This window comes from Oncorhynchus clarkii, chromosome 12 (assembly GCF_045791955.1).
Source record: "Oncorhynchus clarkii lewisi isolate Uvic-CL-2024 chromosome 12, UVic_Ocla_1.0, whole genome shotgun sequence".
NCBI lineage: Eukaryota > Metazoa > Chordata > Actinopteri > Salmoniformes > Salmonidae > Oncorhynchus > Oncorhynchus clarkii.
In genome coordinates this window covers 73,551,862-73,579,639 of record NC_092158.1, presented here as the reverse complement: position 1 = coordinate 73,579,639, position 27,778 = coordinate 73,551,862, and the positions used below count along the sequence as shown (strand labels likewise).

The following is a 27,778-nucleotide window of genomic DNA, read 5'->3' as shown; positions in this document are numbered from 1 at the left end:
ATGGATGTAGCAACTGTGGATTATCCCTTTAATGATTTAACAAGTAATTGAAAATGAATGCAAACTCAACTGGATCCATTATCACAAACATAAGAAACATTAGGTGACAAACATGATATAAAAACAATACCCTTTCCACATGGAAAATGCATGAGAAATGAAGCCGTAAAAAATGATTAATTTACATGAAGGCCAAAATCTAGGTCTGGGAAGGCCAAAATGAGTAATCTACATCTATTTACATAATGCAACATGACAACTATTGTCAAACAATATTGTATTACTACGACAAACAATTTTTATTTTGGGAAGAAATCATTCCTACTCCACTTAAAAAAAAAAAAAATAAATACATGATGACAATATGAACAATATACCTATGCAAGGGAAAGTAAGGAATTTTACAAATATGCTGAAACACTGTCAGTGACACAGGAGATGAGGGAGAACTCACATCGTCCTGTTCTGTCCTGAGTTGGTTGTGTCTTCTTGCATAGTGTTACCCGTCACCCACTGTTTGACATATTCAGAAGGGGAACTGCCTACCCCACTCAGTAAAGCAGAGTCTATCTGCTTCTCAGACTCAAAGTTAGTGTTCACAGGACTGCTACAGTCAGACTCAACAAAGACTCCACTGTCAATGGTGTCCACACTGTCCAGATCCAGCACCATAGGAGGGTAGCCGTCCTCTGAGTCCAATGAAATCTGCTCTGGTTGATAGGCCTGTAGCTGGAACTGCCACTTCATAGCAGGCAGGCCCGTTGATGCCCGTCTTCCACTCCGCCCAGATAACCCTCCTTCCTCTTCTGCCCCAGCACCAAGAGGGCCCTCCGCCTCAGTGTCGATACCTCCTCTGCTGCCTCCAGTATATTGGGAGAAGCTTTCCCCACCTTGGCTGCACTTGTATGTCACCCAAGAATTCCCTGACAAAGCTCCTTCCTCCCCAGACACCATCACAGTATTGATGGAGACGTGTCCAGCAGAGTGACCGGTGCCCTGGTCCCCACTGCTGCTGTCTTCCTCCACACTCAGCCTGGACAGCCCGAGGATGTCTAGCTGCTTCTCAGTCATCCTCTGTGTAGGTGGGTTTTTCTCCAAGGGATCCAGCTCACTGAAGATGAAGACAGGTCCAACCCATTTCTGCAAAATATAATGAAAAGATGGATGATTAAGGAGCAATAGGTACACTTGAGGTGAAAGGTAGGCCCGCCCAGTGCACGTTGCAAGCGCCATGCTCCACCAACTGAGCTACACTTGAATGCAAAAGGTTGAATAAGAGCTTATCACTGTTATTGGTAGCAGGTCATGGTAACCTCAGTCGTCAATATGAAGATCGATCACAGAAAGAATTACCTTTTTTATTTTTTAACATTTAGAAATGTTTATGAAACTGGTGGCAGTTATTTTGTACAACTATGAACCCTTCTAGAACAAGATGTTTCCCACAGATATGCATGGACAAGCTTTTTCACCAGAATACCTTATCTGGGTGAAGAGCAATTCAGCAGAATCTATTCACCGTTTTTCATCTGAAAAGACAGCAGTAAGTGGCCATACTGCACCACTAACAGCTGTCAGAGAGCTAAAGAGAGAGGGCATTTAAAAACATCTACCTGACTGTGCTTATCATATATTGACAAAATGCTTTCTTTAAAAAAATATATATAATTTGCTATGAGGTTATTTTTATACTATATGATCAGGGACTTTATGTGCGTTCATCACTGACATTGAGCTTATGCTATAAGACAGCATAGTTAGTACAGCTATGTCATGCTCCTCAACTATAACCAAACCCTGTGGACATTCTCATGACTATGAACTTCTGAAAGAACATCTGTACAGTTCAGAGAAATGTATACTGCTTAGTAAAAGGGCAACATAGAGTAAGTACATCCTTTCTAAAAACTGATTAGTTTAGGTTTACATTAGGTTGAGCAGGAATACGATCTAATGTGTCTCATGTGTGGTAGAGAAGTGAAGACACCAATCTACAGTTCTTGTAGTGCGTGCAAGATCAGTGTCTTATCTCTGTGGGCTGCTACAAGAGGATGTTTTCACAGGTTCCAGTAACTCTGGTTTATCTTTCATTAGCTTTTTCCTGCCTACCAAATCTTCTGAAATGATGTGACTGTCATGGACATGGCCATAATTACATATTGAGGACTCCGAAGCAAATTCAGGGGGTAGCCCCAAATGGGACAATTATTTGGTTTTAAATATACTTAAGTATCAAAAATACATGTCATTTCTCAAATAAGTATCAAAAGTAAAAGTATAAATAATTAAAAATTCCTTATTTTACACAAACTAGAAGGTACAATTTTCTAAATTTTAAATGTATTTTTGGATAGTCAGAGGTACACTCCAACACTCAGACATAATTTACAAATGAAGCATGTGTGTTTAGTGAGTCCACCAGATCAGAGGCAGCGGGGATGACCAGGGATGTTCTCTTGATAAGTGCGTGAATTGGACCATTTTCCTGCCCTGCTAAGCTTACAAAATGTAACTTTTGGGTGTCAGGAAAAAGCACTTTTGGGTGTCAGGGAAAACTTTTAAAAGTACATTGTCTTTCAGAATGTAGTGGAGTAAAAATAAGTTGTCAAAAATATAAATAGTAAAGTACAGATACCCCCAAAAGCAACTTAAGTAGTACTTTAAACTATTTGTACTTGAGTACTTTACACCACTGTCTGTGTGCTCCAGTTGGATATCTACTTATGCGGAGCTTGATTCGTAATGCCTAGGAATACAAAAGTGAACACTATCCACTGAATGTACAAAACATTTGGAACACCTGCTCTTTCCATGATAGACTGACCAGGTGAAAGCTATGATCCCTTATTGATGTAACCTGTTGAATCCACTTCAATCAATGAAGGTGAAAGAGAGGAGACAGGTTAAAGAAGCCTTGTGACAATTGAGACTTGGATTGTGTATGTGTGCCATTCAGAGAGTGAATGGGCAAGACAAAATATTTAAGTGCGGGGTATGGTAGTAGGTGCCAGGCGCACTGGTTTGAGTATGTCAAGAACTGCAACGCTGCTGGGTTTTTCACGGTCAACAGTTTCCCGTGTGTATCAAGAATGGTCCACCACTCAATGGACATCCAGCCAATATGACACAAGTCTGTGTAGCATTGGATCGCATTTGACACCTTGTAGTCCCGACAAATTGAGGCTGTTCTGGGGACAAAAGGGGGTGCAACTCAATATTAGGATGGTGTTCCAAATGTTTTACAAACTCAGTGTTTGCAATTTGAGGAAAGCGATATCTACAGTATGTAAAGAGTTGATGATTTAATGATTGTATCAATACAAATGACTGAACAATCGCTGATGCTACGTGTCAGTGAGAATCATGTCTCATATTTTCCCCCTTTCAGGGGTATAACAATACAACTGTATTGCTAATAGGCTATCTGTTTGTAGATCGATTGAGGTGAATGAACCTACAGCAGCCAAGGTGATAATGGCCGGGGTCATTTTTGCTATTCTCCGAATAGCATTTAAAAGTTTTTTATTTGTATAGAAATGCAGTAAATAAGCTTCAACTTCAAAAAACATATATCTGACCCCACTTTCACTCAAACCTAGTTACGACCCTGGTCATGGACACATCTTGGAGTCTTTTTCTGAGATTTTTCTCAAGATAATTTCAAAGGACAGCTTGCAAGATTGTGGTTGAGCTACTGGTGTTCTGCCAGACTCTCTGCAACCACAGAGGAAGTAAAATATTTCAGCGCTCTTTGCAAATACTTGCATTTTCACAATTTTAATGTGAAAAGATTATTTACATCTACCCATAAATTATTTATCATAATCTATTTGTTTTGTGTGTGTGTGCGCGCGCGTGTGTGTGTGTGCAATAGTTATACTCTGGACGATATGAAAAGGGATCTTTTGGACTGATGTCAGAACAAGTCCACATTGTGCCCCACCAAAGCCCAGCCCAGTACAAATTGATAATGGCATTCTGAATAGGCACTTGTTTTGACACCATGGGTTGTTCACTGACTTCATTCAGACAGAGAATCTATGTCTCTCTCTACAATTCTTTCAATGTTGGCCAATCTCAAAATATTTTATTTTTATGCAATGCTTTCATTTTCCCATGGACATCACTTCCCCCTACTGGATGTTGATGTAACTGTAGTTGAGAAACCAGCGGGGGCCTCATTTATCAAAGGTGCGTATGCACAAAAAAATACTCGAGTGCGCCACAAGGGAATTGAAATAATGGTTGGCTAATAAAAACATAGCCTAATGTTAAAACAGATGAACACATGTGTTATACCACTGTATTATGAGTTGATCTATGAAATTATTAGCGGAATACTTGTGGAATACAGGCCTAGCTTTAACCTAGCCTTAGTTAAACGAGCGGATGTTTGGCGTAATCAGCGGACTTCCCTACTAACGGGCCCTTCGGTACGCTCCATGTCGGTGATGGAAGGTGGGGTACACTGGTACTTCAATGGTCTAGGCAAAGTGGGGAAAAGGGCTGAGATAAGCAAGTAACAGGGACGAGGTATTTTGGCAAAGGAACTGTGGTCCAGGGGTAAGAAATAGGGCTTATATGGCTAGGATACAGGTGCACCCGGACTAAATTGTATCAGTATTAGGGTATTGGCATGTGAGTCTTAGGGTAAGGGCATTGGGGTAACAGGGCTGGGTGTGTGGGTAATTGGGTGTAGGGTTAGTGGGTTGTGGTACATAGATATCGGGGCTGAGCAATAGGGGTTAATGTTGGTTCATTTTATTATAGGCATAGCATTGTATGTTTCCAATAAAACATACTTTTTCACATACAGTGCCTTCAGAAAGTATTCATACCCTTTGATACAGCCTGAATTCAAAATTGATAAAATATATGTTTTACTCACCCATCTACACATAATGCCTCATAATGACAAAGTGAAAACACATTTTCATAAATTTTTGATAAGAAGATTATAAATTAAATAAATAAATATCTCATTTACACTCCTGAGTTAATACTGTAATCGCCACCAAAGGTGCTTCTATCATCAGGGGCCTCATTTATCAACTGTGCATACATGATCAACTGTGTGATTGTAGCTGTGAGTCTTTCTGGGTAAGTCTCTAAGATCTTTCCACACCTGGATTGTGCAACGTCTTCCCATTATTATTTTCAAAATTCTTTAAACTCTCTTAACTGTAGGCAATTAAGGTCACAGTTATGAAAACTTAGGACACTAAAGAGGCCTTTCTACTGACTCTGTGAAACACCCAAAAAAAAAATGCCCAGGGTCCCTGCTCATCTGCGTGAATGTGCCTTAGGCATGTTGCAAGGAGGCATGAGGACTGCAGATGTGGCCAGGGCAATAAATTACAATGTCCGTACTGTGAGACGACTAAGACAGCGCTACAGGGAGACAGGATGGACAGCTGATCGTCCTCGCAGTGGCAGACCACGTGTAATAACAACTGCACAGGATCGGTACATCCGAACATTACACCTGCGGGACAGGTACAGGATGGCAACAAAAACTGCCCGAGTTACACCAGGAACGCACAATCCGTCCATCAGTGCTCAGGCTGTAGGCTGAGAGAGGCTGGACTGAGGGCTTGTAGGCCTTTTGTAAGGCAGGTCCTCACCAGACATCACCTATGCCTATGAGCACAAATCCATCTTCGCTGGACCAGACAGGACTGGCAAAAAGTGCTTTTCACTGACGAGTCGCTGTTTCGTCTCACCAGGGGTGATGGTTGGATTCACATTTATCGTCAAAGGATTGAGCGTTACACCGAGGCCTGTACTCTGGAGCGGGATCGATTTGGAGGTGGAGGGTCCGTCATGGTTTGGTGCGGTGTGTCACAGCATCATCGGACTGAGCTTTTTGTCATTGCAGGCAATCTCAATGCTGTGCGTTACAGGGAAGACATCCTCCTCTCTCACGTGGTACCCTTTCCGCAGGCTCATCCTGGCATGACCCTCCAGCATGCCACCAGCCATACTGCTCGTTCTGTGCGTGATTTCTGGCAAAACAGGAATGTTAGTGTTCTGCCATGGCCAGCAAAGAGCCCGGATCTCAATCCCATTGAGCACGTCTGGGACCTGTTGGATCGGAGGGTGAGGGCTAGGGCCATTCCCCCCAGAAATGTCTGGGAACTTGCAGGTGTCTTAGTGGAAGAGTGGGTTAACATCTCACAGCAAAAACTGGCAAATTTGGTGCAGTCCATGAGGAGGAGATGCACAGCAGTACTTAATGCAGCTGGTGGCCACACCAGATACTGACTGTTACCCCCCCCCCCTTTGTTCAGGGACACATTATTCCAATTCGGTTAGTCACATGTCTGTGGAACTTGTTCAGTTTATCTCAGTTGTTGAATCTTGTTATGTTCATACAAATATTTACAAGTTAAGATTACTGCAGTTGACAGTTTAATTATAGTCAGGGGTGAAAGTAAACTGACATGGTCCGGTACAGATTACCAGCAAAATAAATAGTTGCATTATGCCATACCGGTAAAACATGAGCCCATCACAATTATTTAAATGAAGATGGCCAGAAAACTGTAGGCTATTACACCACAGTTTATCGTTGCCGCCTGTCAGTCGCAATAGAAATGAGCTAATTTACTTTGCTCCAAAATACTGTGTGGTTCGATGTGAACAATGACATTTTGCCAAGGCAGAGATGACTGGCCGAGACCGAGACCGAAACACGCGTGGGCAGCAAGACGCATCAGGCTACAAGAGTAGACCTTTTATGACAATCACTTTGTCATTGCACTTTTTGTTGTTTTGTAGCATAACAGATGTTTCTTTCCATTTTCAAATGGCGGGTGCACAGTGCACTGTTTGGATGCTGGGATTATGTTTGTGGACAAACGTGCGCAAGTAGCCTACTTTTTTGAAGAAATTGGCTACAGATCTTCATGCGAATCAAATAATCCGCATAAAACAAATATGCGCATTGTGAAAACCAGAGATGTTTCCATCAAATTGACTTGTTGCATATAAAAGAATGTGCGTGATGGTGTAGTGCACATAAAAATAATTTTAAAAGTTTCCATCGCATTTTCAACTCATGGTTTTCTCACTAAATAATTTGCGTGATAATTTTTGTCAGGTAGCGGAGCGGTTAAGAGCGTTGGTTCAAATCCCCTAAATCTACTATTTGAAAAATCGGTCGATGTACCCTTGAACAACGCACTTAACCCTAATTGCTCATGTAAATAACTCTGGATAAGAGTGTCTGCTAAATGCCAAAAATGTAAATATAGTGTGCCCTCTCTGGGTGCGATCGAGCACAGGGGTTCCCAAACGTCTTCACTCAGTGCCCCACCCCATCGAACATTGGGGAACATCCCGCGCGCCCCACGTCTATTTCTTTGTGCACAAGCACTGTTCATGACACAAACTGTCATTATTTCCTGAAATTCTACACATTTTGTCATGGGTTGCAGAGAGCATTTAGCAGTTTTAAAGCATTTTTTTTTGTAATTATGTAAATTTTGCCATGTCTAATCTGTATGCATGTGATATTTGAGTGACTAGAACATTACTATAACATACATGGGCTAAAAAACCTAGCAAAAAAAACGTTAGCTGACATGGACTTGTTGATATGGACATTTATAACAAGTTACAAAATAGCTCTCTAAGGTATGCAATGACTGACATTACAAGAGGAAAACTGATGATGCAGTACCCATTTCGAAATGATTCCTTTTGCATTCTACTATTACAGCTTTCAAGAGTAAATTGAAGGCTGGACTGAGTTCCCCCACAGTTGGGATCTACTCACTGCTCTTGCCAGCGCATTGTACGTTTGCGCTGCTGGCTAGAGCGCATGTATTAGCCAACATGATGAGATTATATGGACAAAAGAGCGAGATTATTAAACAATTGCACTTTCACCACCCTGTGAAGTTAATCATAATATATTTAATCTGTAGTTTAATAAACTAAACTGCATGCTTTCCCATCAAGTCATAGTGGGAGGAACGCACAACACGTAATCGCGTGACACCAAGTTTACTTCGAAATGATGGTATCAATATTTGCACATAAAAGCGTATCCAACGACATTTCTCGCATAATTCATTTTACCGACACAAAAATCTCACCATGTCTAGCATATTTTGTTTCGTCGACATTTGTAAACGTTTACTGTTTCCATCAGGCATGTCATTAAATTTTTATCTGACGTACTTTACCCGCGTAAAAACGTTGGATACAAACCTGGTTAATCAGACGAAAACATCATGACTGGTTGTATTCATGCCAAATTAAAAGGCAATACATTTTACATTTAAAAATGACATGTTTTTACTATTCACTAAGCATAGTGGATATGCCCCCTTCATAAGAGTGTCAATTGTTTTGTAAATAATACATACAAAGGCAAATCTGAAAAGATAAGTGGTTCTGGAATATTTATAAAATACTCATCTAAGGGGAAAATATTTCAATATAACCCTAGCTAACATCTTAGTTTAGATTTCTAACGGTGGTATTTTCCATTGGGGGATGGGGGGTGAACTGCTCTGATGTAATACATGAGCTCAATGCCTACTGAGCATCTACCCACATATGAGTTGAAAGCAAGCCCTTGAAGCCCCTGCAGACTGAGTCATTATAATGCCCCCCTCATATGTGCAGTCGTTGCAGGATTTGATTATGGGAAAGTCCCATTGCTGGCCATGCTGAAGTTCCCCCTATAGGTAACACCTGCTGGAGGGGTTTAGAACAAGTCCCACAGACACAATGAGTTTTTTTTGCCTGTATTTTTACCTTAAAATCCCCTCCATATGTGTGGTAGAGAGGTTTGAAAAAGTCCTCTGGGCTTGGGGAATAGTTCATCAAGTGTAGCCTCTTCAGCCACAATCTGCAGGGAAGAGATGTAGAGGCAAGTGACAAACAGGTTGCTTTCACAAAGGAAATTATATGTGACTAATCTATGTGAAAGTGACATAAGCAGAACTATTCAGGTCTTCATAAATACTCTTTTAATTTCTGGGAGGATGGAATTTCTCTCTATGCAGGTGTTATAATATTTTATAGGGTAAGTGGTGTACTAATAATGTAGAAGCAAACCTAACTACCGCACTATCATGGATTAGGTTTGGTATAATAATAATGTAGAAGCAGCTCTGACTTCCTGTGTCTTCTCACCCCTATATGTACATTGTGTATCTGCAAGTAAAGAGCATCAGCTGTGGTTTCTGTGTATGTGGGAGGATATGCCAGGAAAGTGTATAGTGTATTCACGCTTTCTATAAAAACACCAAGAGGCTGAACATTTCTAGCCTGGTCGCAGATCAATTTGTGCTTTAGCCAACTGTTGTGTTTGTTCAGGGCATCTGACGAAAGTCAGAGAAGTTGGATGTAGCACATATGATGGTGACCAGGCTAGAACATTTCATTTATTGGCAGACCTGAAGAAATTGAGGATACAAGTTGGTGTCTGATCAAAAATGCTTAGCAAACACAAACAGTTACTGTTACCTGAATGATCATAAATAAAGAACTCACATTTTAAAGAGGCAGCACAGGATCAAACAGAGGAGAATGGTCAGTAAAACGGGCCACCCTAACTTAGCATTCCCTTCTGTAAAAATACACAGTGTATAGAAAGAGAGAACATTTTTACTCCATATCATACATTACTATAACATGAAAAATTAAGTCCCAATCCAATATACCCAGGAAAAGCATGTAACGCAGATCAGTTAAATGAAAAATCTGCACTTGCTGCATTGATGTACCTGTAGTCCTCCATTTTACAGTGGAGCTCCATTCACTCCAGGGACCTTGGTAGTTATACACAGGGTTCACTGAGGCCTGAACATTTGCCACATACTCAGTTCCTGGTTGCAGTTGAAGGCTGTTTAGCACTAGGCACCTCTGGTCTTCTCTTACAGGATAATAGACTGGATCCTGTAGGTCAAAAGATAAACTTATATTTAACAGTTTGGGGGACCTGGTATTTCACATACTGTAATATTTGATTGGAAACATGTAACATTGTAAATATATTTTGTTTACCTTTAAATAGTTATGTGTTGTAATCCGCACCCTGTACATTAATAATTTATCAAGGTAAATGTTTTCATCCATCTGCCAAGTGATGTTGTAGCTGTCAATGTTCTCTGTCACTTGTACATTGACTGGATACTGCGGCTTCACTATGGAAGAAAAGGCAGAGAAGCTTGGGTTGGAACCATTATATGAAAAAGGCATGGATTCAAGTGCACAAAGCTCAATCATTTGTACCATATTAGCTTTCAAACGCGGGTGATAGATATATAAGAACCCAAGACACTCAGTCCACATCACACAATAACCCTCATTGTAAAGACTGTTCAACACTGTCATTTCAAAGCTGTGCAAAGTTCAAAACTGCTGAAAAGAATTTGTCACAGCAGAATGGCTGATAAGATGACCTTACTGCTAACATTAGACACTTCTTATTCATGCCATATCTTGTCACTGAATCAGAGGCAATGTTCAGGGGAAAGTACAAACCATCCTATGACATAGGTCTACTCCACTTACCTAATGTATACAATTTCCAGTCAGTTGAGTCATCTGTTTTCATTTTGTCTTCATTTCCTGTGTGCTTTACTCTTGCAGTGCAAGTAGTGTCAGTGAATATTAACATGAAAAAACCTTCTGGTTGTATTATACACCAGCTTTGTGAGGGTGTTATTTCACAGCTATCATTCACTTGGTCTTCAGAATCTCTGAAAAAAGAGAAGAGTGATTATAATATTCAAATACAGCTTTTGTAAACAAAAAAACAAAACAAATATGAAAAGGTTTATGTAACATTCAGATGTTTTTCTTAAAATGATATGTTTAAACTGTACAGTAAATAAATATGTATACATGTGATCTCTTAAATCTATCGGCGCAAGGCCAGAAACACAGCAGTGATAGAGAACAGTGTCTACCTGCACTCTGCCTCAAGGAGAATGGGAGACGAGGGCACTGTGCCTGAGCAGGAACAGTTCAGGGATGTATTGTAGTCTGTGGTGCAGGTGACATTGCAGAAACATGCAACTGTGAATGCAGGAAAAAAGGATGATGTGGTCAGTGTGATGCCAGTGCCATGGTACCCAGACTCATAGTCTATATAAGGCTCTGCTGGTACCCTGATGTGGTAAAACATTTCCTGCTAATCTAACTAATTACTACACATACTAGTTATGTGTTTGAGAAAATGCATAACTTGAAAATCAATACAATATATAGCACAAATAATAGATGAGAAAAAGTTCAACTTACCATATTGAATCAGGTAACACAACACCAGTGAGCTGATTAGCTGTTGTTTCACAGCCATGAGGGCAACAATGGACTGTTCTGCTCGATAACTGAGATTATCAATGGCACCTAAAAGCCTGAAAAACAATAAATCACAGTGTTGTTCATTTCTTGAAATAAAATAACTATTACTGGAAGTGTATGAAACAAATATATTGTACTGTATTGGAGTCGAGAAGAAGGAAAAAAAATTCATTCAAGACTATCACTTTCATGTCAAGCAAAGGTTAAGTCCAGAAATGTAAGCAACAAATGCGTTTACAAAAAACACCAAACCCCACACAAAGAAATCTAACAATGGTTGACAACGCTAACAATAGAATAAAGACATTGTACTTCAATGTTATTCATGTTATTCAGAAAAATACTATTCAGATAGTATTCTTACCTTATTGGTTCTGATAGATTCTGCTAACCATGCCACATGGCATAATTGTTCGATTAGTTCTAAAGCCAAATTAACTAATTCATTTGTGTCACAGACTGTGTTATCAAGTTCAGTGCACAATGACATATCTGACATATTGAAAGTTATCATCTGCTGCAGTGTCACTGAGGATGTGGCTGTTTTGTGGCTACCCTGTGAGCATTGTAGGAGGTCCCTTCCAAACCCTGCTTCTGTTTCGCAACATAATCCATCTGTGAGAACAACGTTTGAGACGTACACTATATATACAAAAGTATGTGGACACCCCTTCAAATGAGTGGATTTGGTTATTTCAGCCACAACCACTGCTGACAGGTGTATAAAATCGAGCACACAGCCATGCAATCTCCATGGGAAAATATTGGCAGTAGAATGGCCCGTACTGAAGAGCTCAGTGACTTTCAACGGGGCACTCTCATAGGAATCCACCTTTCCAACAAGTCAATTCGTGAAATTTCTACTAAGCTATATGGGATTGTTTCAAGAAGGTCATTCAAGAAGGTCAAGGATCATTTTGCTATTTGATTTAGAATGTTAACAACCATTTGAAGTATAAAAAAAGATATTTTAAAAATAGTTGATGAAACTTTATTTTTGGCCTTACTACTATTAGCCCATTGATGTAAAAACAGATTACCTCATTTTTTTGTTATTTTTATTATAACAGATTCACTACATGGAGCAACAGCCCCCCCCCCCCCCTCCCCCACACATTTTTTGTTGTTGTTGTTGTCTGTCAACAGTACATCTGAGCGATATAAAAGACAGATCAGGAAACATTTGTAATTCAATTGTACATGTATTTAACTACTTATTTCTGGCACTAAACTGTCTCCATATATACAGTACCAGTAAAAAGTTTGGACACACCTACTCATTCAAGGTTTTTTCTTTATTTTTACTATTTTCTACATTGTAGAATAATAGTGAAGACATCAAGTAACAGACACATCATCGACTGTTCAGAGGAGACTGCGTGAATTAGGCCTTCATGGTCGAATTGCTGCAAAGAAACCACTACTAAAGGACAACAATTAGAAGAAGAGACTTGCTTGGGCCAAGAAACACAAACAATGGATATTACACTGCTGGAAATCTGCCCTTCGGTCTGATGAGTCCAAATTTGAGATTCTTGGTTCTTATATAGGGCGGAATTTGAGACAGAATATCAAATCATTTCTGGGTAACAATTATGGACTTAACAGTGATTGTTTTCAATTAAAATTGTCAAATAGAAACAAAAATAGCTTCTTAGCAAAGGGCAATTTCTCAAGCAAGAATTTTCCTTGGACTGTCTAGGGGTGGTCTGAGAAATGAGCTTTTATTGGCAGAGGTTTGGAGCTCTCTTTTGTATTGGTATATAATTTACCACATGGTGATGTCACCATGGAAGGTGTCTTGGAAATTCTAATCAAAAAGGAAGAGAGACTGCAGATTCTTCAAAACAACAACTTTTTAATATAAGATTTGCAAATCTGGAGCTGGTTAACAATCCACTCAGCGTTAAGAAACCATCAAACAAGAGCTGGGTCTCAGCCTTTATAGGAAAACACACCCTCACCTGCATTAGCATGTGTGTGAGATCACGGTGGGAACATAGCGTACAAACAAGTGATAACGCCAGTTTTGTTACCCCTTTCTGCTGATAGAATTGTCGCTGCTGCTCAAGCTAGCCTTTGCTCTCTTTATATCTTCACACAGCTGTGCCCTTGAAAGATAGGGAAAGAACACGATGGACCAAAAACGGTGGTCACTCTCAGAGGCTCTTTGTCTTTGGCCGCTTGACGAAGTTACTCAGAAACAAGAGAGGAAAAATAATGGCTTCTTCTTACAAACAGATAGTGGAAATGTACAGGTTTAAGGCTTATGCAGCGCATGTGTATAAGAAGGTTTGTAATTTTGCCACCATAAAGGCCAAAACTCCAACATTATCCTAATTTTCACAATTTCACAGTATTATTCCAGATGACAAGAAGGCAGTGGGAAGGTAGGCCCCTAAATGGCAGGTCATCCAAAGAAAGAAGATGAGTAGGCGGCCGGTATGTTGCAATACACTTTAGTGAACTATTAACAGTATATATTTACAAAGGAATACATATGGAAGCGGTCAGCGTAGTTGTCACTCCTACTCCTGCTCCTTCCCTCCGCCGCTCAAAGTCGCCGGTCTACTAACCACCGGTCCATCATTGCGCACACCTGCGACCCATCGTTAAGTACACCTGGACTTCATCACCACACTGATTACTCTCCCTTCATATAGCCCTCAGTAGTCTCAGTCATCAGGCAGTATTGGTTTTGGTTACGTTCAGTAAGCAGTTCCTGTCCTGTGATGATGATGATGATGATTATTATTATACTCACCTTCTGCACCTGCTTCCTGACTCCCTGCATATACTTTATAGAATACTGCCTCCGAAATTATGGAAGCAGTAGAAAATACATCATCTTCCAGACGGTCGAGGAACAGGGACATCTACTCCACCAAGACCACGACCAGTTGGCTCTACTGGGTACGACCACGAATGTGGTCCTCCGCATTCTCCACCGCCTCGACACCACAAGCGAGGTTCTCCTTACCTCTGATTGAGGGCCTCCTACCACAGGTCGTCACAGTGAGCCAGTCCCCCAGCTTATCGAGTTGTCCGTCCAGGTCAGTGGTGCCCGACTGTCCCATTCAGAGAAGTATGATGTTACTCCATCTAAATGCTGTAGCTTCCTAAGCCAGTGCTCCTTCTATTTCGTCTATCAGACGGGAGCCCCCACCACTGAGAGGTCCAAGGTTGTCATTTCCCTGCTGACCGGAAGGGCATTGGAGTGGGCTATGGCCGTCTGGGAGGCAGGAGAGGAGGAGCTGGGTTCCTATGAGAGTGTCATGGCTCTCTTCACCGTTGACCGTCCTCTAGAGGGAGGTGAGCGACTTTTACAACTCCAGCAGGGTGTTCAGACCACTTCGTAGTACACCCTCACCTTTCAGACTGTGGCAGCCTCCAGTGGATGGAATGAGCTGGGACTCCACACTATTCCACAGTGGACTGTACGAAGAGGTCCAGATGGAGTTGGTATGTCAGGATGACAACATATCCTTGGACGCTCTGGCCATCATTCTGGATAACCTTCTTCGGGAGCGCCGGTGTCCACCTTGTCACTCACCTCCCTCCTTGGATCCTTGGAGGTAGGGGCCACACCTCTCCGTGGCAGAGTGGCGTCGCCGGTGACAGCTGGAGCTCTGTCCCTATTGCGGCCAGGAGGGGCACCAGCTTCAGTGGTGTCCGGTACGTCACAACCCAGGGTCCACTAGAGAAGAGGGGCAGCCCCGTGACCTTCCGTCTCACAGGGTAGGCGTGAGTATTCCATTATCATCGTTTTCCACCAAACCCTTTGATTCCCACTTCACTGGCTGGCTGTCCCTCAAGTGTTGTCTCTACAGCTCTAGTCGATTCCGGTGCCGCGGAGAACTTTATTGACCAGGTCCTCGCCTCCTCCATGAACTTAACTTCATACCCACTCTCCTCTCCTTTTCCTGTCCAAGCCCTGGATATGTGATCATTGGTATCTAGCACAATTATTTGTGAAATAATTTTATATTGTATTATTCCAACCTCATAGTGTGGAAATATTTATAAAACCTTTTGACTGCACTGGGCCTTTCCAACCATGGGTCTCCTGCAGGTGCCTGACATTTAATTTCCTCTATGCTTCACCTCATGTCAAAAAGTCCTGCACGTGTGCCATATGTGCGCAAGCAAGCGCTAACTTGTGTGCAACTTTTATTTTGACCGAGAAAGAAAGTCTCCAGACCACCGTTTGGAAAGTCAGTTTATGAATGAATGGGTCATTCCACTAATTCGGTGCCTTTTGAGAAGTAACTGGGTGAAAAAAAAAGTTTTATTTCACAATGTTTATTCTCAACTTCATAAAACACATGTTGTTTTCCCATCTCGAGAGGTTAAATTAAAAAAACGAAATTACTAAGGGCTAAATAAAGTAACAGGATTGATGATTTCTTCTTAAATCAGCCATGAATCCAATGTGACAGGGGGAATGGAAGCTTGTTGTGTGCAACATTGAGTGGCAATTGAATGCAAGCTTCACACCTTTTACGAGGTTCATGGCTAGCCTGTCTGTGTTACAGGGTTGACATGTTATGCCCGACCCACTCACTTTTCCACCAGAAAATTGCCAAAAAGATGATTTGACTATTAGATGTTTCTTTGTTTGTGTTTGGCTCACACTGTGGCTGCAGCACTGAGAAATGACTAGTTCCTGCAAAGATGCTGGGAAATGCGAGATATGGCTATCACAAGCTAAAATGATGTCATTTCATTTGATATCAGCTACCTCCCATCTTTCCCGTCTTTCCAAAACAGTAGGCTACTACTGTATCTATTTAATAAAGCTCAATAAATGCAAAAGGAGTGGCAGCCCCACTACTTAAAAAAAAAGATGAAGACAAAAGGCTGGAGAATGTTTTATGTATGAGCCGGTCGCCGGGGGACACGAGTGTATCACTGGCTGGGTATATTAAAATATGTTTGGATGACAAACGGCGTCAGGAATAACAATGCCATCTGGCGGACATTTGGGCTGAGGCTTTAGTAGGAGGCGGAAAGGAATGTGCAAACATTTTGATTTTAGGGCCTGCTATCAAAATAATGGTAGGAGTTGATTTACAGAAGGTCTTACAAAACAAACAAACAAAGAACAAAAATAAATCTTTGCAAAGAAATAAAAAAATCTAACTGATATCAATCCAAAATCTGAATCTTGCCTAAGAAATAGGCTGTGGGAAATACATGTACCTCAGTGGAGGCTCCTCAGAGGAAGAAGGGGAGGACCATCCTCCTCAGTGAATATCATATAATGTCAACTAGTGAAACATTCAAAAGTTAACCTTTTTAGATAAAAAATAAACTAAAAAAATTCACGTCACCAAATAATTGATTACAACACATTTTTTTGCAATGAAGGTCTCCAGTAATATCAACAGTACTCTCTGGGGTAGCACCATGGTGTAGCCGGAGGACAGCTAGTTTCCATCCTCCTCTGGGTACATTGACTTCAATACAAAACCTCGGAGTCTCATGGTTCTCACCCCCTTTCATAGACTCATGACAACTTCCGGAGGATGTCCTCCAAACTATCAGAGCCCTTGCAGAATGAACTGACATGTTGTCCACCCAATCAAAGATTCAGAGAATTAATCTAGTACTGAAAGCATAAGCTACAGCTAGTTAGCACTGCAGTGCAGTAGTTGACTCAAACAGAGAGAAAGACCATTTCTTCAAAAATGAAGGAGATGCAAGACAGGGAGAGAGAAAGCTAGCTACAGTGAGGGAAAAAAGTATTTGATCCCCTGCTGATTTTGTATGTTTGCCCACTGACAAAGAAATGATCAGTCTATAATTTGAATGGTAGGTTTATTTGAACAGTGAGAGACAGAATAACAACAAACAAATCCAGAAAAACGCATGTCAAAAATGTTATAAATTTATTTGCATTTTAATGAGGGAAATAAGTATTTGACCCACTCTCAATCAGAAAGATTTCTGGCTCCCAGGTGTCACTTTATACAGGTAACGAGCTGAGATTAGGAGCACACTCTTAAAGGGGGTTTGTTACCTGTATAAAATACACCTGTCCACAGAAGCAATCAATCAGATTCCAATCTCTCCACCATGGCCAAGACCAAAGAGCTCTCCAAGGATGTCAGGGACAAGATTGTAGACCTACACAAGGCTGGAATGGGCTTCAAGACCATCTCCAAGCAGCTTGGTGAGAAGGTGACAACAGTTGATGTGATTATTCGCAAATGGAAGAAACACAAAAGAACTGTCAATCTCCCTCGGCCTGGGGCTCCATGCAAGATCTCACCTCGTGGAGTTGCAATGATCATGAGAATGGTGAGGAATCAGCCCAGAACTACACGGGAGGATCTTGTCAATGATCTCAAGGCAGCTGGGACCATAGTCACCAAGAAAACAATTGGTAACACACTACGCCGTGAAGGACTGAAATCCTGCAGCGCCCACAAGGTCCCCCTGCTCAAGAAAGCACATATACATGCCCGTCTGAAGTTTGCCAATGAACATCTGAATGATTCAGAGGACAACTGGGTGAAAGTGTTGTGGTCAGATGAGACCAAAATGGAGCTCTTTGGCATCAACTCAACTCGCCGTGTTTGGAGGAGGAGGAATGCTGCCTATGACCCCAAGAACCCCATCCGCACCGTCAAACATGGAGGTGGAAACATTATGCTTTGGGGGTGTTTTTCTGCTAAGGGGACAGGGCAACTTCACCGCATCAAAGGGACGATGGACCGTCAAATCTTGGGTGAGAACCTCCTTCCCTCAGCCAGGGCATTGACAATGGGTCATGGATGGGTCTTCCAGCAAGACAATGACCCAAAACACACGGCCAAGGCAACAAAGGAGTGGCTCAATAAGAAGCACATTAAGGTCCTGGAGTGGCCTAGCCAGTTTCCAGACCTTAATCCCATAGAACATCTGTGGAGGGAGCTGAAGGTTCAAGTTGCCAAACGTCAGGTTCGAGTTGCCAAACAAAACCTTAATGACTTGGAGAAGATCTGCCAAGAGGAGTGGAACAAAATCCCTCCTGAGATGTGTGCAAACCTGGTGGCCAACTACAAGAAACATCTAACCTCTGTGATTGCCAACAAGGGTTTTGCCACCAAGTACTAAGTATTTTTTTTGCAGAGGGGTCAAATACTTATTTCCCTCATTAAAATGAAAATCAATTTATAACATTTTTGACATGCGCTTTTCTGGATTTTTTTGTTGTTATTCTGTCTCTCACTGTCCAAATAAACCTACCATTAAACCGCTGTGAAATATATTTTCCATAACACAGAAATATTGTGTTTTCAGCTCATTTGAAGCTGGTGTACAAACCGAAAGTAAAAGACACAAAAACTAAACATAAATGGGAAGCATAGAAATAGCGCACATAGAACAGATCTACCACTTCTTAGACTTGCTTTCAATGATAATGACAGATCTATAACACACATTTGTATGTGAATTTGGTCAGGTCGCCCAAAATGTTACATATTGCAGCTAGAAAATGCAGCTAGCTAGTTTAGCCTACTCAAACATCTGGCTCAAATAGAGAGGGATGCTATGTTAGCTAGCTGACTATGGCTATCCAACACTGGATCTCTTCCAAGTCAAGACATTTATTGCCACCGAGGCATGCCAGTGTAACTCCTAAACTGCTTGCTGCACACTGTACTGCATGATTGTAGCGGGTTTACTAACTTGTTAGTTCTAGTAGCTATCTAATATGGTGATAACGATGTAGGCTGTGTGTAGCGATTAGCGGTTATGGTATGAAGATTTGGCTTGGAAAGTTTTTTTCGCTTGGTCACAGAATAGCGCGTAGATGGGAGATATCATGCTGATGAGGCTGCTATGAAAGTGAACTGTGTTTGGGGGTGAACAGGGGTGTATTCATTCAGCCGATTCTGTTTAAAACATTTCTTAAACAGAATCCAACGGAACGAAACGGGAAGAAACATACCTGAATATGTCCAACATAAACCTTTGTTTGCAACTCTTTGGACTAATGAATCCACCCTAGATCAGCTAGATGCAGGCAAGAGTGTGTAAGGCAGTATTGAATGTGTCACTGTCTGTCACCTTGATTACTCACTTTCTTTCTCTCGACCTGTAGACCTACATTGTAAACTTGCATTTATAGTCTAGGTTGTAGCAACATCATGATGGGTATAGGGAAAATTTGAGTGTCATGTAGTAAGTAGCCTAAATCTATCGATGTTACACTGAGCTGGGTGAATGGAAAAGGAATGACAGTCATCCAATATGCTGAGATAGAAATAAGGACATGCTAATAAATAAACAAATTGTCCTCCAAAATCTTAAACGGCACCGACCGCCACTGATGTACCTTGGGGCACCCTCTGGGCAACCAACCTGGTGACACACTCCATTAAGTATGATATGTTACAGTATGATATGTATTAATTTGTGGGTGTCCATCACCCATTTTGTATGATATGTTACTAATGACAATTGGTATTGTATGTTACGGATTTGCTAAACGTACAATATGTTACGAATTTGCTCAATGAACTATATGTCTCAAATTTGCAAAACGTATGATATGTTACGAATTTTGGCTAGGTGGCTAGGAGCTAATGTTACCTAGACTAGGGGTTAGGATTTAGGTTAAAGGGTTAGGGGAAGGGTTAAGGTTAGGGTTAGCTAACATGCTAAGTAGTTGCAAAATAACTAAAAAGTAGTAAGCAGTTGAAAAGTTGCTAATCATCTAAAATTGTCTGTGATGAGATTCGAACTCACAACCTTTGGGTTGCTAGTTGTTCACGTTATAGCCTAAACCTATTGATGTTACATTGAGCTGGGTGAATGGAATATGAATGACTGTCATCCAATATGCTGTAATAGAAATAAGGCCATGCTAATAAATAAACAAATCATTCTCCCTAATCTTAAATGGCACTGACCACCACTGATGTACCTTGAGACACCCCCTGGGCAACCAACCTGGTCTCAGAGTATTGCATTATATTCTGTACACTCCATTTATACTGAACAAAATATATAAAACGCAACATGCAAAAATTTCAACGATTTTCCTGCGTTACAGTTCATATAAGGAAAGCCGTCAATTGAAATTAATTCATTAGGCCCTAACCTATGGATTCCACATGACTTGGCAGGGGCACCACCATAGGTGGGTCTGGGAGGGCATAGGTCCACCTTGGGAGCCAGGTCCAGCCAATCAGAATGAGTTCTTCCCCACAAAAGGGCTTTATTACAGACAGAAATACTCCTCAGTTTCATCAGCTGTCTGGGTGGCTGGTCTCAGACGATCCCATAGGTGAAGAAGCTGCATGTGGAGGTCCTGGGTTGGCGTAGTTACATGTGGTCTGCGGTTGTGAGGCTGGTTGAACATACTGCCAAATTCTCTAAAACAACATTGAAGCCGGCTTGTGTTGTGTGACAAAACTGCACATTTTAGAGTGCCTTGTATTGTCCCCAGCACAAGGTGCACCTCTGTAATGATCATGCTGTTTAATCAGCTTCTTGATACGCCACACCTGTCAGGTGGATAGATTATCTTGGCAAAGGAGAAATGCTCACTAACAAGGATGTAATCAAATTTGTGCATTTTTAAGAAATAAGCTTTTTGGAGAACTTTCATTTCAACTCATGAAACATGGGACCAACACTTTACATATTGCATTTATATTTTTGTTCAATATAGTAGATATGTTAAGTTATGTATTAATTTGTGGGTGTCCATCAACCATTTCGTAGGGATATGTTATGAAATACAATAGGTTAAAGGGTTAAGCTTAGGAGAAGGGTTAGCTAAAAGGGTTAAGGTTAGGGTTAGAGGAAGGGTTAGCTAACATGCTAAGTAAACTCAGCAAAAAAGGAAATGTCCTCTCACTGTCAACTGCGTTTATTTTCAGCAAACTTAACATGTGTAAATATTTGTATTAACATGAGATTCAACAACTGAGACATAAACTGAACAGGTTCTACAGACATGTGACTAACAGAAATTGAATAATGTGTCCCTGAACAAGGGGGGGGGGGGGGTCCAAATCAAAAGTAACCTTCAGTATCTGGTGTGGCCACCAACTGCATTAAGTACTGCAGTACATCTCCTCCTCATGGACTACACCAGATTTGCCAGTTCTTGCTGTGAGATGTTACCTCTCTCTTCCACTAAGACACCTGCAAGTTCCCAGACATTTCTTGGGGGAATGGCCCTAGCCCTCACCCTCCGATCCAACAGGTCCCAGACATGCTCAATGGGATTGAGATTGGGGCCCTTCGCTGGCCATGGCAGAACACTGACATTCCTCTCTTGCAGGAAATCACGAACAGAATGAGCAGTATGGCTGGTGGCATTGTAATGCTGGAGGGTCATGTCAGGATGAGGGAGGAGGATGTCTTCTCTGTAACGCACAGCGTTGAGATTGCCTGCAATGACAACAAGGTCAGTCCGATGATGCTGTAACACACCGCCCCAGACCATGACGGACCCTCCACCTCGATCCTGCTCCAGAGTACAGGCCTCGGTGTAACACTCATTTCTTCGACGATAAACGTGAATCCGACCATCACCCCTGGTGAGACAAAACCGTCACTCGTCAGTGAAGAGCACTTTTGCCAGTCCTGTCTGGTCCAGCGACGTTGGGTTTGTGCCCATAGGCGACGTTGTTGCCTGTGATGTCTGGTGAGGACCTGCCTTATAACAGGCCTACAAGCCCTCAGTCCAGCCTCTCTCAGCCTATTGCGGACAGTCTGAGCACTGATGTAGGGATTGTGCGTTCCTGGTGTAACTCGGGCAGTTGTTGTTGCCATCCTGTACCTGTCCCGCAGATGCGATGTTCGGATGTACCGATCCTGTGCAGGTGTTGTTACACATGGTCTGCCACTGTGAGGACGATCAGCTGTCCGTCCTGTCTCCCTGTAGCGCGGTCTTAGGTGTCTCACAGTACGGACATTGTCATTTATTTCCCTGGCCGCATCTGCAGTCCTCATGCCTCCTTGCAGCATTTCTAAGGCATAGTTCACGCCGATGACCAGGGGCCCTGGGCATCTTTCTTTTTGTGTTTTTCAGAGTCAGTAGAAAGCCCTCTTTTTAGTGTCCTAAGTTTTCATAACTCTGACCTTAATTGCCTACCGTCTGTAAGCTGTTAGTGTCTTAGCGACCGTTCCACAGGTGCATGTTCATTAATTGTTTATGGTTCATAGAACAAGCATGGGAAACAGTGTTTAAACCCTTTGCAATGGAGACCTGTGACGTTATTTGGATTTTTACGAATTATCTTTGAAAGACAGGTTCCTGAAAAAGGGAAGTTTCTTTTTTTGCTGAGTTTAGTTGCAAAGTAGGTCAAAAGTAGTAAGTAGTTGAAAAGTTGGCATTTAGCTAAAATGCTAAAGTTGTCCATGATGACATTCGAAGTCGCATTACATGCCCATCCCATCCTCCCCGACCAACCACCCTACTTTCATTTTTTACTTAAGTAACCATATATGTCTTATGTACTAAATGTAAAATATCATACTAATTTGGATATTGCAGATTTACATTTACTATCTTACGTCTAGTCTATGAGACCTGGCTGGGGCAGATGCTCAGTAGCAATTGAGACTATGTAGGCCTACTACATCAGAGCAGTTCTCCCCCCAATGGAAAATACCACAGGTTAACTTCTCAATTCAGATGTTTGCTAGGGTTTTATTGAAATATTTTTAGTTTAGATTCGTATTTTCGAACTATTCCAGAAATTCAGGCAGGTTTGGGTAACCACTTTTATATTTTTAGATTTGTCTTTTTAATGTATTATTTACCAAATTGCAATGTATTAAGGGGTCATATCCACTATTCTTAGTGAATAGTAAAAACAGGTCATTTTTAACTGTAAAATGTATTGCCTTTTAATGTGGCATGAACACAACCAGTCATGATGTTTTCATCCAATTGTCAAACAAATTACTTAAAAAAGTAGACTAGCTGCGCACGTTCATCCACTAAAATAATCCCAAAATCCAAACTGTTCATTGTGCACCCGCCATTTGAAGAATGGAAAGAGACGTATGTTACAAACAGCAAAAAGTGTATGTCAATTCGGTGATTGTCATAAAAGGTATATTTTTTTGCTCAAATTGATTGATGCGTCTTGCTGCCCACGCGTGTCTACGCCAGTCATCTCTGCCTTGGCAAAATGTCAGTGTTAACTTCGAACCACACGTTTTTAAGACCATAGGCTGATAGGCGGGAATGATGCGACTGATAGGCGGTAATGATACATTGTGGTGTAATAGCCTACAGTTTTCATGCCATCTAATTATTGTGATGCGCTCATGCTTTACCCGTATGTCGTACTGCCACTATTCATTTCGCTGGTAAATCAGCTAGTATTCTTGTACACTAGTGATGTGTGATTGACTCATAACCCGCAGTCCCCGCAGGGTGGGCAGATGTAGGGTCATGAAATATTGTGTGGATGAAAGTCATGTTGACACAATATATAAAAAACATCCATACATGTATCATTCTTGTGCAATTTATAGGCCACATTGAGGTTTTTATTTTTGTAATTGTTTGGCTCTCTGGCATTAGTGTGCTTTAGGGAAGGGGTGTCAAACTCATTCCTTGGAGGGCCAAGTCTCTGCAGGTTTTAGATTTTTCCTTTCAATTAAACCCGATAGACAACCAGGTATGAGGAGTTCCTTACTAATTAGTTACCTTAATTAATCAATCAAGTAGTACAAGGGAGGAGCGAAAACCCGCAGACACTCGGCCCTCCATGGAATGAGTTTGATGCCTTTGCTGTAGGCCTAAATGCACGAAATAGCCTACACTCCAATCGATAAAAGCTTTTGGGAGCGGGCATAAAAAAGTTAATGTTGAGCCACTCAGGCAAAAAGGGCAATGCCTGAGTTTAATTCAATAAGAGAAAAGTTGCAAAATGTAAAGTTTAAAATAAATAGAATAGAGGGCTAGAAAATGTCTGGGAAAGATTTGGTGAAGTGGTAAAAGAGGATGATAGCAGTACAGCACCTACATTATGTGTGATTATTGTGAAGCGCTATACAAATTCGACAGTCACAAGACAGGGACTTCAAATAGGACAATGGCACCTCAAGGGAACTGTAGCCTACTGTTCAGATGGGTTAAATGGAATCTGGACACTGACTGTAGGTCTGTAACCTCTCACATAGTCTTATTAGTATTAACTCCTGCAGAATTAAGCATTTCCGCAGTAAAATTATACACCAAATGGAGAAATATTAGTTATTTCTTTAAGCATCTTTAGAGAAATTTGCACACAATGCATCCCTGACCACCTCCAGAAGTGGTCAGCCAGATCTGAACACAATCAGACCACAAAGTGACTATTGAGCGTCTAGACTCGTCTTTTCAATGCGATCTTCGAATTCTGATGGAAGTCGCATGTAAGTGGCATGTGTGCCCAAAAAATCATTGGGCTGCACTACGAATCGATAGTAAGCCGGCGACCAGTGCTCTGGCTTTTGTTACTCGCCGACTTGAAGAGAGTCTTCCTACTGGTTATCATGGTCGTGTCCCCGGCAGGAGCAATGTGGATTTTTTTTTCTCTCACATGATTTTATTTCAAGTAGAATAGCAGCCTACACAATAAATAATGAATATTAATAACCATATATATATGTAACCTTGATACATGGGAAATAGCTACCTAGTAGCCAATATCCGGGTCACAGTCCAGGTAAGCACACACATACAACGCATGAAGCAACAGTACACCCATCATCAATACTGACAATGTAAAACTATCAGTGAAATACAACTCAGACTCATCCTCTGGCTTCAAAACAGAAGTCCAAACTCTCGCGGTACTGTATCTCAATGTATGGTCGTTGCGTGATAAGAAATCGTGGAAGAAAGACATTTCTCAATTAAAACCGTCTAACCACAGAGTTTTTCTGTCTTTATTCTAACTTAAAGCAGAGTGCTTTCGACACATCCAGTCCTTTCCGCACGCCCACTACTTTCCTTTTGACACACACACTCGCCTATACTCCAGACGCTATATTGGGATGCAACTACCTCCTCTGTCAGAAGGTGTTATCGGACAGCTAGATATACCTACTCACATTTTGGAAGCTAATAGATTGCATTTAGTTCAAAGATGAGCCATAAATTATAATCAGAAGATAATATTGACATGTACATTTATTGACAACAGAATAATTAGCATAATAACTGCAGATAATGCTGTAATTGAAAATTGCACACCCAATGTAGGCTACTACCCCTTTAAGAGCTAGCGTTGATTTTGTACCCTATGTTGTGACCAAATATGTTGTCTTTTCACACTATTCAAACCCACAATGGAATAAAATGTTTTTGAAGCTCCCTTAGCCTAAAGAGCACATATTGCAAATAAACAATCTAAACATTGTGTCAGTACAAAACTCCACGTATATTTTGTAATGTCTGTGGATCCTTCACAATCAAGTCAAAAACAGCACATGTTTTGGGGTGGGTATCATTTGTGGAACGTTCCAACAGGAATCCGTTCCAAAAACTTCGTAAATAACAAGGTTGCCAACAAACAACGCATACAGAGTCGTATAACAGTAGAATGAGATACCAGGTAGGGAGTGAGCTATGTAATTACGTTTTTCACTCACCACGTTTATTCGGGAAAAATGTCTCTTCGTTCTGGTAGCCTCCACCACTTCCCATTCGTTGGTTTAGTTATTTCCGGTGTTCCTGCATTTGCGGGTGAACTCTGTTGCGCCTCAATTGGGGAATCGCTGTGGTTGAAATGTAACTAATGACCGCAAGCCCCAGTATTTTATTAGCTAGGTGGCTTGTACACTATTGTTACCGATGATACTGTATATACCTACTCGTACTACAGAAGCATGCATTGTATTTTGCCAAGTTCTCTCTGTTAATCCTGCTTCCCAAATATAGCAGGTAACTTGTGTCTATGTCGATGTTGTTGAGTTCATCTTGCCTAGTTAAATAAAGATCAAATAAATTAGAACATTTAAAATATATACTTTGACCTATTTCAGGTAACCCCAAGATGCTTGATTCACTACACCTGCTTTTGAATAACTTACCAGTCGTTTTTGCTTTACATTCCGATTTTTGAACGTCTGTTTATTGGACATATATATTAGTGTCTAATAAAAAAGAGCAACTTATGTAAAGCATCCCATCTGTGTTAAGGTTAGTGTGTGTGTATATATATATATATATATATATATATATATATATATATATATATATGTATATATGTATATATGTATATATATATATATATATATATGTATGTATGTATGTGTGTGTGTGTGTGTGTGTGTGTGTGTGTGTGTGTGTGTGTGTGTGTGTAGTGTAGGTCTTCTTGATGTCCACTAGGTGTCAGCACAGCTTCAATAATGTCACACCAGGTTCACATGTTTTTCATGTGTAACAAATAAAATTGTATTTGTCACATGCGCCGAATACTACATGTGTAGGTAGACCTTACAGTTAAATGCTGAAATGATGCCCTTAACACATTTTTCTTACAACTAAATTGTTGGTTAAGTAAAAAATAAGAAATAAAAGTAACAAATAATTAAAGATCAGCAGTAAAATAAAAATAGCAAGGCTATATACGTGGAGTACCGGTGTTCCTTTCAAGTCCAGTGGTGTAAATTACTTAACAAAAATGTATTTAAACTACTCCACTACATTCTGTTTATATATGTTTTTTTTTTGTATCTGTACTTTTACTCTTTCCGTTTCTTTACAACATTCAATTTTACTTCGCCACATTTTTAAAGAAAATCATGTATTTTTTACTCCATACAGTTTCCCTGGCACCCAAAAGTACTTTATGCATTTGAATGCTAAGCCGGACAGGAAAATGGTCAAATTCACACACTTATCAAGAGAACATCCCTACTGCCTCTGATCTAGCGGACTCACTAAACACATGCTTCGTTTGTAAATTATGTCTGAGTGTTCCCATGGCTATTTCATAATTAAAAATACAAGAGAATTGTGCTGTCTGGTTTGCTTAATATATGGAAGGTCAAATAATTGATACTTTTACCACTGATACTTAAGTATCTTTTAGCAATGAGGTTTACTTAGTATTTTACTGGTTCACTTTTACTTGAGACATTTTCTATTAACATATCTTTACTTTTTCAACCACTGTTCAAGATGTTTAGCACTCAATACCCAACATTCACTTGGTGGCTTGAAGTAGGAGTGCTGAACTAGGATCTGTTTAGCATTTGTGAGTAGAATGAATAACATTACTTTGACGGGGGTGGGGGGGTACTGATTCCAGTTCAGCATTCTTAGCCTGAGACATTTCATAAATGCGTACAGAGGAGCACTTTTCTACGATCAGCTTTGCCTAGATCATTCTGAATCAGTTGTCTCTGGAATAAGATTATATGGACAGGGGTGGGTTTGTTTGTAGATCAGCACTCCTTCTCAACACCAGTTGCTGTACCCTAACATTTTATAATT

The 27,778-nt window shown here is 40.9% G+C and overlaps 1 protein-coding gene across 2 annotated transcripts; it reads right to left on the bottom strand.

Moving 5' to 3' along the window:
• Position 1: 1 nt before the first annotated feature.
• On the bottom strand, positions 2-25,994 carry LOC139422220 (interleukin-21 receptor-like). Of its 2 annotated transcripts, none has more exons than XM_071173387.1 (9): positions 25,930-25,994; positions 11,266-11,381; positions 10,932-11,040; positions 10,534-10,721; positions 10,024-10,163; positions 9,744-9,915; positions 9,511-9,586; positions 8,770-8,863; positions 2-1,140 (listed from the first exon to the last, which is right to left on the bottom strand). In XM_071173387.1, exons 2-9 carry the CDS (start codon positions 11,321-11,323, stop codon positions 451-453), a joined length of 1,527 nt encoding a protein of 508 aa, XP_071029488.1. In that variant the 5' UTR covers positions 11,324-11,381; positions 25,930-25,994; the 3' UTR covers positions 2-450. The 2 variants fall into 2 exon arrangements, with proteins under 2 accessions (XP_071029488.1, XP_071029489.1); XM_071173388.1 differs by lacking the exon at positions 25,930-25,994 and adding an exon at positions 11,693-11,849.
• Between the last annotated feature and the right edge of the window lie 1,784 nt (positions 25,995-27,778).

What these genes read in the sequence shown, in the direction of transcription:
- LOC139422220 (XM_071173387.1), bottom strand. Translation starts at nt 11,323, where the DNA reads ATGGCTGTGAAACAACAGCTAATCAGCTCACTGGTGTTGTGTTACCTG. An exon ending in CTGGAAATTGTATACATTAG is followed by an intron (nt 10,164 to 10,533) that starts GTAAGTGGAGTA and finishes TTTCTTCCATAG; the next exon opens with TGAAGCCGCAGTATCCAGTC. An exon ending in CATATGGAGGGGATTTTAAG is followed by an intron (nt 1,141 to 8,769) that starts GTAAAAATACAG and finishes TATATTTTGCAG; the next exon opens with AAATGGGTTGGACCTGTCTT.